General features: G+C 39.4%; 1 protein-coding gene across 9 annotated transcripts in view; it reads left to right on the top strand.

The window, feature by feature from the left end:
- SPHKAP (SPHK1 interactor, AKAP domain containing) overlaps positions 1-15,010 on the top strand; it is a 65,499-nt gene that overhangs the window by 21,848 nt on the left and 28,641 nt on the right. For all 9 annotated transcript variants that reach the window (XR_014957379.1, XM_021553676.3, XM_077785647.2 and 6 more), the window contains one exon: positions 3,467-3,577. Coding sequence is in view for 8 of the 9 variants with exons in the window: in XM_021553676.3 (XP_021409351.1) it covers positions 3,467-3,577 (111 nt within the window). In the remaining variant the exon portion in view is untranslated. The remainder of the gene's footprint in view (positions 1-3,466; positions 3,578-15,010) is intronic.

Raw genomic sequence — 15,010 nt, 5'->3', positions numbered from 1 at the left:
AGAGCTGCCTTACAATAGCAAGAGGCTATTGTAAGAAAGAGTCAATTTATTCTTACTATATGTGTGTCTTTGATCACAGTAAGACTGTTACCAAAGAAATATGCCCAAAAGTTCACATGGCTTCTAGAGATACATTTTTGCACAGCAGGTGTGTGTAACCCTAGCTGCTATCAGCATTCATTGCAGGGTAGCCCAAATTCTCTTTCCTCCACGGAAGTACTAAGGGGAAAGCTCTGAACCATATCATGTCTGTAATGGTCCTAACGCAAGAATTTGTGTTTCATAAGATGGAAATTAAACTGATCCAACATTTACCCTTCCCTCCTGCCACCACTGACTCAAATGTCTCCTCCATCTCCTGAGCAGCACTCAGACCTCTAAAACCAGACCATGTGCAAGGACACCTCTGGCACACATTCCTGCATTCTCCCATCCCCACAGCACTGGCTTTTCAGAGTAGTTTCTGGAGCCTTTCCAAATTATTTTGAGCCAACCTCTGTTCCTTATATCTGACCAGCTGACCTCTGCCAACTTGTGCTGTGTGGACTCAAGTATATCTGGTTTTGTTTTTCTCACCTGTCCTTTTCAAATCCAAGTTGCTGTAAATTATTTTCCCCAACCTCCAGTATTAAAAATGTTACACCTATTCACCCCTCTTCACACTTCTGGATACATCCTCAAGTGTGTGTGCAGAACAACCAATGCACAGGAGAGCAGAATCTGGCCCAGGGAACAAGTAATCCTACTTAATGGTATTAATCTACTTGAGGTTACTTAGAAATCACATGCTGTCCAAAACTTCCATGTAGTCATTTCTACCCTTAACTTCAAAGTCTGTCATGAAAAGCTGCATGCAAAAAATTAAGTGAAATATAAAGCCTTGCAACTCATAAACCACCCTGAAGTGACTCAAGCTTGGCAACCATGACCTGACCTGACCAGACCAAAACATTTGTCTTCACCAGTATTTGCTTCCTGATAAAAATATCTCTGAAAGAAAATTAAAGCTACCAAGGATCATTTAACATCCCACAGGAGATAAAGTGGGTGAAGTGTGGACTGCCCAGCTCATTTCATGGGTTTGTCATGTACAATATACACCTGCTATGACTGAGCTGTTCTGAAATGCACACCAAGTCCTTCTGAGACAAAGATGAGCAGCACCAAGGATATCTGCAGCTTGTCTTGGCATGATGAATTTCTGCCCATCACAGTTTCTCAGAAACTGAGTTTTGGGAAAGAAAAATCTAAAGTAATAAAGGTCAAAGAAAAATTCACTGTGATCTTTAAGGAAATTAAACAAGACTGCTTGTTACAGCAAAAGCTGTTTGAGATTAAAAAACGTTTCCTGTGTATGCAAAATTATATTTTAACAAGATTATGTTTATTTTAATGTCAGCCCTTGAGGATGAGAATGTCTAGAATCTAATTAAATCTGAAATCATATATAGATTTGTATGTGTGTTTTTGTGTATGTTCAATTCTATGTTCTCTTCACAAAGCCTCAGAGAATTATAATTTTTCAGAAAAAGGAGAGGAATTCCTAATTCTAGATTTTACCCACCAGCTCATAATGCTTCAAGATTTTCTCAAAAAAAAAATAAAAAAACCCACAAGCAAAAAAAACCAAAAACAAACAAAAAATAAAACAACCAAATGCACACAAGAGTTGATTACACTAACAGGAAATTGTTTCTTTGGGATATGGAGTGTATTATTTTCCCTATCTACTCTTGGAGTTAGTTATGATGGCAGGAATCTTTTTGCACTGAGACGGGAGGTTATAAAATTTTTTGAGTGCAGAGTCATTGCACTGGTAAACAAGATTAGCTAGCAGCCCCCAAGAAGAGGCTGGTGAAGCATTCATGAGCCTTTGGTATTCTCAGAAGAAAGTCTTTGGGCACAGTACTTCCCCTGAGTATTTTGTGAACCTTAAATTTGTATTTTAAAGCTCTTTGGAAGAAAACCCATAGCAGGGCTCGTGTACTGAGAAACAAGTGCGAAGGTGGAAAGTCTCCATGGAGGGCACCAAAAAAGGCACTGAAGCAGGCCAAGCTCAGGGCCTGTGGTGTTCCCCATTACCTCCTCATCCCTCTCCTGCTGACTTTTATTTAGAAATCAATATAAGTATAATACAGAGAGTGAAATATTAACTGTGCAACTGACTTTCTACCAGAAAGATAAATATTAGAGTGGGAGTTAGTCTGTGGGTGGTAATAAGCTTACTTCTGGATGCCCCCAAGTATTAGAGAACTGTGTCAACTGGCCACATGAGTTTTCCACAGTCATCCATCTTCCCTGAGAAATGAGGACTCACAAGTTATTCTCACTTCTCTTCCCGAAGAAGAGATCTAGGCTTAGAGGTCAAGTGTTCTTGAAGTAGGACAAATGAGTGTCAATACAAAACTTGCAGTCAGGTAAAGGAAAGTACTGTAGATAGATTTTCTTTCCCTAGGTATAGTAACAAATTTATATTTTAAATATAATTATTAAAAGTCCAAAGATTAGAGTACAGGCTATTTCTATGTAATACAAGAATTGCAAGAAGTATAAATAAAATATACATATATTTCATAAACATACTTTGCTGCCTAGGGAAGATGATGAGCCATAGTAATATTCGTAAGTAGCACTAATGGTGCAGCAGTATTTTTCCTGCTGTTCCCTAGCTGTTTTAAAGATACTAATGGTCCTTCTTTTTCATGGTAGAATATTAGTGCAGAGGCAGAAAGAAAAGAATTCAGTTTAATCTAAGCATCAGATTTGCAAACTGGCTTTGCCTCTTTAAAGTCTGCAGGTCACTGTAGCCCCATTTTGGTTTTGTTTGAGTGGAGCTGTGGCACACACTGTAGGGCTGAGTCAACACAGAGATTAAACTCAATGTTTTGGTCTCAGGGTGCTGACTGACCTCAAGACTCATTACAGAAGGTGCAAAATACTTCAACTTCTCAGAAAACAGAAAAACTTGTTTAAGAAGAAGGAGTTTGGAGCCTCGGAAATCCCTGAAATGAGGCTGCTGGCAGAATGAGTAGTACTGATCTACTGTGGAGATACAGTCAGTCATAAAGACTGCAAGTTGGTGTGCTCGGGTGTAATTGAATAATTAGTTTATCTAATGTGCCTCTTTATCACTTTAATGCAGAACAACACTAACAGCAATATTTTTCATTAAAAAGTACTGGGTTTGGGCATTTTCTTCAAGTGTTATCTCCAAGGACTCTCAGTTCTGGAAGAAAATAGTTCATACTTCAGGGGATATGCAAGTGATTTGACTAAAGGTGCAGTAACTGGATGGGTCCAAACCAAACAGCTCTGTCTTGCCCCTCTTTCTCCCCCTACCCCACTTCCCCCCAGTTTTGTCAATAAAATTTCTATTGAGTTACAACAATAGGGTTCTGGCCCCCAGAGCACAATAGGGCTCAGAAAAAATTGTAATTATTTTAACTATTTTTAACTATTTTAACAGATTCTCTGCAGTAACAGTCTGCTAGAATCAACAGACTACTGGCTGCAGAATCAGAGGACACCATGCCAAATTGGCTTTCTAGAAGACAAGTCAGAGAGCAACTGTGCCTCAGTAAGTACTCACTGCCATCTCCTTGAAAGTTATGTGGATAGGGTGTGGAGCTGACAGCAGTACATGTTAAACTAAAAGTCTGGAATTTGCAGCTTTCTTTTAAAAGAAAACATACAAACTAAAAATACATATTTCTATACAGAACACATTAATAAAGACTACTGCAGAGATTTCCTCATGTTTGGCTTTCAGACTTTGGTGGCTCTCTGCATGTTTTTATGTTCATAATCTGCAACTCACAAGAAAGAAAAATAAGCCAAAGAGAAAATTATTCTGAACCATAACTTGTTAAGTGGCAGGTTGGAAAGAGCAGATGTTTAGAAGGCTGCTCAATATTCCTGAAGGCAGAGAGACACAATTAAAGAGAAAAGGCTCATTCCATGTTAGATGAAAGGAAGCTGCTGAACTCATACAGAATTATTTTGCACTTGAAATTAAATTTCAATCTCATTATTATGGGTTATAATGTGATTAAGATCAGCTTTTGTTTAACAATGTGCATGAAGAAATAAGAGTTATATTGCTTTATAAACTATCTACATGAAACTGGATGGAAATACATGGCTATGTTTTTAATAGTTTTTTACTTGACGGAGGACTCAGAACAGCAGGTCTTCCCTCAGAATCCTGTTCAAATGCTATTCCCTGGTCTCAGTGAGCAAGGGCTTTAGGAAAGATCAGCTTTATCCCAGGTGAAAGGTTTCCAGCACTGCTTGTGCTGCACACAACCTAAAGACCAGCTGAGAGCTCTCATGGAGCCTGCTGGGATTCCCTCAAGGACATGGACACTCGGCTCCAGGTGATGAACCCAGGCTGCTGCTGCCAGCAATCCGAATCTCCATCCGCGGAGGCGGCGGCCGGAGCCTTCGCGTCCTCCTGGGGTGACACAGAGTGCCCGAGAGCAGCAGTGACACAGCAGGGTCATTGTCATTGCAGCTGTGGCATTTGAATATGGTCAGAGGTTCTTGGGCTTAATTCAGTCATAGCCAGCACTGCTCTATCCATTTCCACAAGACAGAGTGAGCAAAATGCACAACCTAGTCCCGGTGTACAAGCGAGCAACCTTACAAGGTGAGAACCTGAACGCGTTCTTAGCCAACACGGTTCATCAGGCAGATAACCAGTGGTATCCTTGTTTTTTCATATAGGAAGGGATTACTTTTAATGCAAAACATATTGACTGCAGTAATTTAATTGTACTATTTAGTATTTAATACCCTAAAAATTAGGCTTATTTTCTCAGATAAAATTGCTACCCAATATAAGAATTACTACCTAATATAAAAATTAATTCTGGCTTGCTTTTTTACCTGTTGACCTTTGACTTTTTGCTTAATTTTTCATATAATCTTAGAGGAAATTATATTTGTCTCTTGATAGGCTGGGCATACCAAGCAAAGATAAGTTGTTATAGAAAGATTATGCCATTGCTACCCTCCTTATTTCAGGCAATATTGTCTGATTTTGCCATGCTGTCTGTTTTAAAAGGTTAAACTACCTTGAAGAGCTTTTTCCTCAACACTAATATTATAATTGGTTTTTTTCTCTTTGGAAGAAATTTGTCTAATTGGTAAACATTTCATTAAACTTACTTCAATTAACAATGGTACTGTTTAGCAGCAGTTTACCACTGAGATTAGGATACATAGTTCCTCTTAATATAATCAGGTAGTATTTTGAAAGTAGTTTATTATAGATGTCTTGTTTTGTTTGTTTATACTGAATGAGAACTTAATTGAAATTTACCTAACAGAATAAAATACATGAATTTGTGAGACATAACAATGCATAAGCTCCACATAGTGATTTATAAATGGAATTAAAATTTCTGTAAGGTAACATTCTTCTTGCCCCATGGAGTGACCTTATAAAATAAAACTAGTTTCACATAAAAATAGATACTTTTGCTTACTCCACTAGCGCCATCTTTCTTTCTCTGGACTTGTAACAAATGTTTCCTGCTTTGGACATGCTTTTATGAAGACCTTATTGGAAAAGAAAAAACTGATAGATACTTTTTCCCCAGTTTCTCTCCAAATATCTAGATCTAGAATAATTACCAGTGCTGAATATTTGTGGTTGCCTTATGTTAGTACAAGTTAAGAAATCTAAACTCTTGCTTAATTAGATGATTTATAATTTTCTTCTAGCATTGGACTCTCCTAAAGCACAGTCCCTTCATCTTGCACACAGAAATGAAAATTATTACTTTATCTTAGCAGTTGCTAAGATTTAACACTTTTCTTCACAATGCTTTTACAGCATCTCCATGTTTAAGGTGGTATTGCCACACTGCTAAAGATGTATCTTAATTTTCTTTTAGGAATTCTTCATGAACATAGTCATTAAACTATTACTTAGGAAAAGAGCAGGATACAAAACTAAATGATGAAAAAAAAAATGGTGGTATAGTCCTGCAAGATATTTGGTATTCATTTGGTTCAAGATACGTATAAGTGAATTTTCAAAGTATTCTCTGGCCTTTCATGCTCCAGACCAGCAAAAAGGCATTAGAAATTATATTTGTACCTATTAAAAAAAAAACCAACAACAAAAAGTCTCTCAAAATGGACCCAGGCTCCAGTGATCTCCCCACAAGATCATCACACCCCATTGCTCTTTGCATGACCACCCTGTCCCAACACGGAGGCTGGGAGCAAGACATTGCCACTCCACACAGCCTCACGGAGAATTGTCCTTGAGAACCACTGACGTAGGCAGGTAGAACCTCTCCTTCCCAAGCAGTGCCTTTGTGTAAGGGGCAGTGGATTTCCAGACTGGCAGAAATCCTGCAAACTTCCTGTCTAATATCTTGGAGAAGCAGAAATGTCACACCTGTAAATGGCAATATGGAAGGTGGAAAATACCTGCCTTTCAATTAAAGCACTAAGAAACAGGGCTCGTTTCTTACTTTAGCGTAAATAGATAACACTTTTTAAAGGGTTAGCATGTGACAAGGACTCATTTTAAATTGTTTTATACCTCCTTAAAGCTGAGAAAAAAATTGGATTTGCAGGCAGATGGATGAGAGAACAGTTTCAATAAAGTGTTAAAGGTTTTGAAACATTCTTGAAATAGTCCAGCAGCTTTTCCATTTGCAAGTGCTCCTACTTTGTAACTACAAAAATGCTCACTACAGAATGCTCCATACAGGGATGTAAGTAATGCAGCCTGTATGCATAGACATAGGCAGTTGGATATTGGTTAAATCCAGCCCAAAGGAGCAGCAGGAACACATGGTCAGAGCAGAGGGAAAGGACAAGGACAGTGGCCCAAACTTCAATCAAATTCAGTCATGTTAAACACCCTCACGTCTAATTGTTGGCTGCTTTTCTGTGCCCCTGTGCCATTGGAACTTTTTTGGAAGTGGTCTGGTGATGATGGTGGAAGCACAAAGGAGAGTGGAGGACAGCATGACTGGGGGACAGTGGAGACAGCAGCAGCCACTGAGTGGGCTAATGCCACATGGCAGAACCCTAATCTGTCTGCAGCGCAGGAGGAGACAGAATTACAGTTTAGGGTTAGTTAAACTGGTTAGTTTAGTGCAGGAGAACATACCCAACCTAGGAGACAAAGCTGAGCTTTGCAAAGAAGGGAAGCAGTGCTTATCTTGGTGAGTGACAAGTGAGAGAGAAACCAGATTGTTACCAAAGCAAACAGGTGATGTGGTGACAGATCACATGGCCTGTGGTGTCTCTGTTAACTGAGATAATGAAGAATGCCATTTTGCTATCAGAGCAACTGGATGGCTTTGCTGTCCTAAGCAGTTATTTCAGCATTATCACTTTCATTGCAGTTTAGCCATCAAGCTTTCAAACAAGGAGGAGGTTAAGGATGCCCTTATGCACTAATTTGAGCTGGTCAAATCAGGGCTACTCTGGTCTCACCTCCTCCTCCAGCTCCTGCTTCATCTCATTGAATGCCCTGGCATTTTTACAAGTGTGCAGTAAATCAATTCAGAGAGAAAAGTAACTATGAAATTAAGAAATTAGTTTTTCTAGCCAAGTCTTCCTTGAATCATCTCACCATATTGTCAGATAAATGCCAGAGCTCACTCAAGGGATGGAACAAAAACATCCAGGAAACAGTTACCACAAATTAATTCAAACTGAATGATAACATGTGCAGAAAGTAAAAATCGTTGGCGAGGTGCATTTTGATGAAATAAAGGACAGCAGGTTTCACTTGAAATAAGGTATATTATGAGTTGTTTGCATTCTTTTCTTCACCCAAGTGTTTTTAAAGATATGGTACTACATATCTTTGGATGATTAGGTAAAACTACACAGTTTTGGGGTTTTTTTTGCATCAGTTTTTCATACTAGATTACTTCCAGTAACTTGCTAACATAGTGCAGACAATGTGTCAGGGACATTTCCTATCCCTTACTCAGGGCCCATGTATCCAATATGTTCTTCAGAGAGTCCAAAGAATGAGAGCATGCCCTCACTGAACAGTGATGGTGTAGTTGTACAGGAGTTTGGAAAGAAGGATTATTCCCCAGGCTGATAGTAGTCAACAAGGCTTTTTACACAGGGAAATACAGAAGTGCAATCTTGAATCCCAGAGATTTTTGTTTGTTGGTTTGTTTTCAAATAAAGCCATGTGTGTTCCTGAATAGTGACCATGCACAGCTGAAACAGATGCTTTGTTTTATTGTGTTTGAATGAAGTTTTACATTTGCTAGCAAACATAGAAAAGCCCTATTTTCCTGCCTAAAGCCACCAGACCTACATACTAAGACCTTTTTCCTCCCTCATGAGATTGCTTGCACACCTCAGCACTACGTCACAGGCAGGGAATTACAAGGCTGTTTATTTTACATTTCACTCCATAATTACTCAACCATCTTCAGGAACAGCATTGTCTCTTTCAGAAATCAAAATCCATCCACTGCTTTCCAGATCTAAACCATAATTACTGGAGATATTTTTAGGTTTAAGTCTCATCTTCCTATTCAGCTTGACGATACCTTAATTACATCCTGACATGGTGCAGGAATCAACAGCAGCAGGCTAAATTGTGACATTAAGTTGTAGTCCTTTCTCAGGCATGTGTGGGTGTTCTTGCTGCTGGTAAGGAATTGTACCTTCCAGAGAGCCCCTCTCTGGCTTGCACAGGGAAATAAAACCTTTCATCTTCACCAATTGCTCTCTGCGTTATGGAGCACAGTGCAGGCAGACTGAGCACTTGCTTAAAAGACCACTGAAAAGATTACTATATAATCTGTAAAATATGTTTCACTTTCTGCTCTTGTGCATACTTGGCTCTGAAAAATTTATCTTCACATATGAGCCAATGTTAAGATAGAATTCAAATATGCCCTTAAAGGGTTGCATTTCCACATTTTCAGTACCACACATATATCATACAGCAGTCAAAAGCTGCCTTATGTGAAATATTTCAGAGTGTGAAATATTGACAATAGATTTTCTTATTTTTCCTGTAACTTTAGACTTGGGACACTCTTTAATTTGCTGTCTAGATCTGCCATCTACTTTCCTGTCCATCCATGAGGGTCTCCCACTGCAGTGGGTTTCTGTCTGTCCTTAAGAGAAGTAGGTGCTTAACCTTACTCTGACAAAGCTATAAATAAGCACTGGGAGGATCAAGTGTGGTATTGCAGCTGTGTCCTCTCCAGCATTCTGCTCTGGCATATTCTCAGTGCCTCCATGACCTGCTTTATCAAGAAATGAGATTCTTGTGCTACCTCCAGAGTGGACATCTGTGACTGTGCTGTTACAGCCACAGGCTCCCTCCAATATGAATTGCAGGCTGAGGTTCACAGAAATTTGTTAAACATTAAGTATACAGGGCACTGGAGAGAGTAGATGGTGCATGTGGCATAAATATTTATTGGAATATTTTCTCTAAGTCTTAAGTAGCAATTAATTACATCAAACCCAAAGGAATAAGCTTTAATGGGAAGAAAATATTCACAGCTGGTTTTGAAGCAGTGGATTATGAAGAGATAACTTGGGAAGATTCATTAATTCAGTCCTGCCATTAAGATAGGGATAGTCTCTAAAATATCAAGAACCATAAATCCACCAAATCATTTGAGATAAGCACCTTCTGAAAAATAATTTGGACTAAATTTCAAATTCATTACTGCTAAAAATGCTATAAGGAGAGTAGTATAACACATCCTTCTGACAACATACATGGTATACCTAAAAGAGAATTGTGGCTGGGCTGGGGAGACAAGGGAGAGTCATGTCAGGACCTTATTTAGGTGAATTTGAGTGACTTACAGGAGATGCACAGAGTTGTCTGCTTTTGGAAACACTCCATTAGAGCCTGCAAGAAGAGTGGTTGGAAACCTCATGTCATGTTAGATAGCAGTTGTGCAGCTCACAGGAGAGTTTTTTACATGGAAACTGAAAGGAGTAACGTGGCTTTTGTGGCCATCCCAATGAAAATATAGGGCAAGAATGGGGAAAAAGACTTCCTCCACTCACAGCTAGAGATGGAAATTGCCCTTCTCTAATCATGCAAAGGACCATACAACAGAAGGAAGGCTCAGACCTCATTTCAAGTTGATGTTTCCCCAACCTGCCTTGCATCCTGTTGTAATTTTGGGCAGAGAAACTGTCAGTAGGGTGCCATGGTCCTACTTTGACACAAATGGATTTCTTGATGGTAGCCTGATCTGACTTTGGTGAGATAAGGATGGTACTGCTGTATCCCACTGAGGGATTGCTGTCATGAAGCCTTTGGAGTTATTTGTAGTACAGAAGATGGGCCTGAGCTGCCTCATACTGTCAGGTTACAACTGTGTGCAGGGCTGGAGGTAATTTCCTTCACCATGGCTGGTGTAGGCCTTTTCTGCATTTCTGTATTTCTGCTGAACACAGGGAATGAATAGAGAAATGCCTTTGCTATTCCTGAACAGGGCTTGTGTACTGTCCCCACCAGTGAGTTCACTGGGGGGCACAGCAGGCTGGGATAGCAGACCCCAGCTGGCCCAAGGGAAGTTCCATAGATGTGACATCATGCTCAACACAGAAAGCAGGGGGGACAAGGAGAAAAAGGGGGACAGAAAACCTATATAATACTGCTGCCTCACATTTTCATTCATTCAAATCCTTTTGCAATTAGCCACAGGGCATATCTAGTACTTCCAAAGTAATATTTTAATTTCTACATTTCACAGCTGGTTCCTTTGCCAGAATCATTTTGGCAAGCATGGAAATTCATGCAAGACAAGCATTGCATCCAAATGCTAATGGGCAATTAGCTCTGTCTTCCAGAAACTTCTTTTTTAATTCCAAGTCACTATCAGGGCATTTCAAATACCTCGTATAAGACATCTTTCAGATCAAGATCCTCTTTAACTATTTAAATATAAAAGGTCAGATTTTACTGTTCTTGGGGGAGAGAGCTACATTTCTTATACCGTTCCCAGTCTCCTATCTACTAAAAATGTGCACTCTGCATATTAGTGATAACTGCTAATGACCCCAAAAAGAAGTGAAGACAGCCACTGGCAGTGAAAATAAGTCACCAGAATTTGTTCAGTGGAGGAAAGGAAATTGTAACCTAAAAATAAATACCCACAACAGAAAAGCAACAGCTGGTAATTTTCAGTTTCCTTATTTTTTATAATGCAGATATTCACAAAAATATATCAGCCCTTAACTAATTTATACTATATACACTATATATACACTTCTTCAGTAGATACTTATCTGTATGCTTAGGAAAAGGAAACACTTTTCAGAAGTTACCTGATTTCATTCTTCCATCCCAAGACAGCACACCAATTCAATAGCAAGGCATGAAACAAAATCCTGCCTTCTTCCCAAAACTACTCCAAGGTGGAGTAATAAAAAGCAAAATAATAGTAGTGATTAAAAAATGTGGGAGAACACTCTGAAGGAACGTTCTGAAGACTATTACCTGAAACCCACACATTTCAGGTAGTAGTTTGTTAATGGTTGAGATCTCTCTTTCCCAGAAATTATAGGAAAGTGTCTTTTCCATTACATGTTTTATAATGGCAGTGTCACACGCCTCACTGCTCTGCATGTAGGCATTTTAAAACCTCCTATAAAACCAGAAGGAAGATGAATGAAGATGGCATGTTGAGCATTATGAAACCATATGCAAAAGAAAGCCATGTGCACATTCCTGCTTCAGATAATCCTCATTTCCTCTTCATTAGTGTCTGTGTGACTGCACAGTTATATAGGTAATAGCTGAGAAATCTGTGAGTGTGCCTGAGTGGGTGCAGGAACCGTGTGCTCCCAGGCAGGGTGTCTGATTGCTCTGCTGCAGCTGATTGCTCTGAGCTCCTCCTGAGTGAAATGAGCAGTTGTTTATCACACAGATAAACACAGAGGCCCCATGACAGTGTGAGAACTTGAGGAACATTCCATGGTGGATGTTCTTCTGCACAGCTTTGTGCACTTAGCATGAACGTTAGCTTCCACTGTGGGTTGCACCTAACTGCAGCCGAGTGTTTTGCCACAAGTGTTCTCCAAAGAGCTTCTGTCAGGACCTTGTATAGACAAAGGGTGTGTCCAGCCCTGTGAACTACAAGATGCACTGCAACTGTCCATACAACATCTATAAGTTTGAGAACAAACAGAACTCACCACACATTTCAGTGTGAAATGACCACAAACGCCACTCCTTATATAGTACTGCAGGAATCTAGCACAGGATGAGATTTCCAGCTCATTTTCCAAAAAGATCCAATCCAATCCTCAAGCAGATGCCAAGATTCCTCATCTCTTTGGTCTTCTGCAAAGAGACTGGGAAGTACCACTGTAGTTCTCCTTTCTATAGTATTAGTCCAGACCTGCAGATTTAGGATGACCATGAGGAAGGCAGATATTTTCCTGGTAGAAGCTTGTCTAGGGAAGGAAGTTCAGACCCGAATACCTTTCTGATTCCCAGCTTTACTATTTCAGATACAAGAAATTGAAAGCTAGAAGATTCTTGTTTTATTCCAGTGTTTTGCTCTAAACCCTTCAGAATGTTATTCAGGTATTTTTTCCTCCAACTGTGTATGCAACTAAGTATGTAGAACAAACAACTGATTTTTTTTTAATTGCAGAGCTTAAAAATGGTAATGATAAAGCTGATAATCTGACTGACTCATGGACAGATCTTTATTTCTGTCAGATGCTATGTAATTTAGTAGAAAAACATCTATGATTACAGCAGCTCTATGGTGTGGTTCTGGGAATGCAGAGCTTGTGAGAATGGATGAGTGTGCAGAAGTACAGCTACTTCTGCCTGATACACAGGGATTAGGGATGAATTCAATAATTCTGATGTTATCACCACTTCCTCCAGATTGCAGCAGATGTTTAATTGAGATATTCCATGCTCTTTTTAACTGACAGTATGCAAATGTGGGTAGTCATAGTTTTTAAGTAATTTTTCTAGGTATATGGGCAGAATTAGTATCAAATCCACCAAAGCTAATTTTCCCAGTTAAAATCACTTTATTTACTGTGAGAATTTAAAGAATTTCTCCCTTTGCTTCTTGAACATTTTATATATTTGAGTAAGCTGAGTCCTTCCAGAGCAACACATACACCCTGCACTCTTTTTGTTTTTTTTAGTTCCCTCCAAGTGCTTGAAGAACTCTGTGAGAGGAAATTATTTAGCATTATTATTTCATACTGGATTCAGGAACTCAGTAAAACTGACCTCAGCTGAGGAACAAGCTCAACTGAGGAACAATGTCCAAAAATATATGTCATTAGGCAAAACATTCTCCCCAAGCAGCTGTGGGTTTCTGTGAATAAAAATAATTTGACAAACTAGTCAAATTATATTTAAATTACTTTGATTAAATTTTTTTAAAGAATTGAGAGAACACCTAGGATTACAGTCTCAGTAAAAAAGCATGATTAGAGTTTCTGGTTGCCTGTTTACCAACAGAAATAATTTCAGACTCAAGTGAAATAGTCACTTACAAGATGATATCTGTCTAATTTGACAATAGGCCTGATGTTCCAGAGCCAAAGTTCCTACAGGTTTCATAAATACAGATGAAACTGAGAAATTTTAAGGGTGTGAACTCAAGCCTTACTTATACAACAGAGAAACCAGACAGAGCTACACTTTATTAAAGTCTGAGAGGAAAGTGGCAGAGCTTACATGTCAACATGCTGAAAAGTTAACCTTAAGATACTAATACATAGATAAGCAGACTTTTCTAATCTCAGCAGTCAGACAGCCAACTGTTTGACAGACTGATTCATAAGCACAAGAACCTGTACCATTCCTTCTTTTTCAAGTAATCTTGCTGCCTCAGAGCTCTGCCAATTTATAACCTGTCTAACAGCTGGGGCAGAGCTGCCCTGCAATTTGTAGAGCATGCATGAGCAGACAGATGCTGTGCACATCTACTGCAGCAGAAACAGGGGTCAGTCCCAAAAGGTTTGGCTAAAAATTACAGAAACCATCACTGTCACCAAATTGTATCCATCACAAAGCTGTAATTCCTGTTGCTTGTAACAGTGGTCAGCAGTAAGTAGCTGGATATTTTGTATGCTGAATGTAAATTCTCTTAATGGAAGGGTGAAACAATCCTTTTCGAGAGGAAAGAACATGATGGTCTTGGTTTAAAAATGTATTTTTATGAGGCAGGAAGCAAGAAGAAGGACTGGGGCCAGGATGGGCCTGGTGAAGAAAAGGAAGAGCTGAGGAAATTATCCAGATCAGTTAGATTTTACAGTCCTAGTTTCTTAGAGTGTATAATGGTGCATATTTATCAAACAACTGAGCTCAATCAAAAGCTATCATCAGACCTGCATGCTTCCTTCCTTAATTCTCACTTCATCCTCTGAAAAGCAGAGAACTTACAGAATGATCTGCTTTAAACAAGGAATTTTTTTAATCAGAGAAGACAAGGGGCTTTTTTTCATCTAGAGACAACAGTTTCTGATCTATTGGATACAATCCTGAAATCCCTTCACAGAAAGCTTTGAGCAGAGATTTATCAGGAAGAGTTTCATAAGGTGTGACAACCACAGAGCTGCTGGTTTTCCCTGCTGCCCTGCAAAGTGCCACCTCTTCATTCCTTCTTCCCCCAGTGTAGTCCAGAACAAAAGGCACCTAAGCCTGGGAGACTGCAAAATACAGCAGACCTACCCCACTGTGTGAAAAACAGAGCAAAATGAGATACATGGCCTGAACTATTCTGCATACTAACATTTTGCTTAAAAAGATGGGGGGAACATATTGTGTCTTATAATGAAGTGATAATTAGAGTCAGTCGTGGAGGCAAGTAAGGAAGAACTAGCTTGGTTTGAAAACTCAAAAGCAAGCAGACTGTTCCAGACAGTGGTGTTTTAGCTGCTGATCTGACAGCCTGTATCCAGTTGAGAAATGCACAATTGACTCTATCCACTGATAGCTGCACTTACACCTTGCTAATACCTGCTCACCCCGACACCCCAGAGACCTGGG

Source organism: Lonchura striata, chromosome 9 (genome assembly GCF_050655825.1).
Source record: "Lonchura striata isolate lonStrDom1 chromosome 9, ASM5065582v1, whole genome shotgun sequence".
In the NCBI taxonomy this organism is placed as follows: domain Eukaryota; kingdom Metazoa; phylum Chordata; class Aves; order Passeriformes; family Estrildidae; genus Lonchura; species Lonchura striata.
The sequence above is the reverse complement of the archived record's forward strand: the minus strand, read 5'-3'. Positions and strand labels throughout refer to the sequence as shown.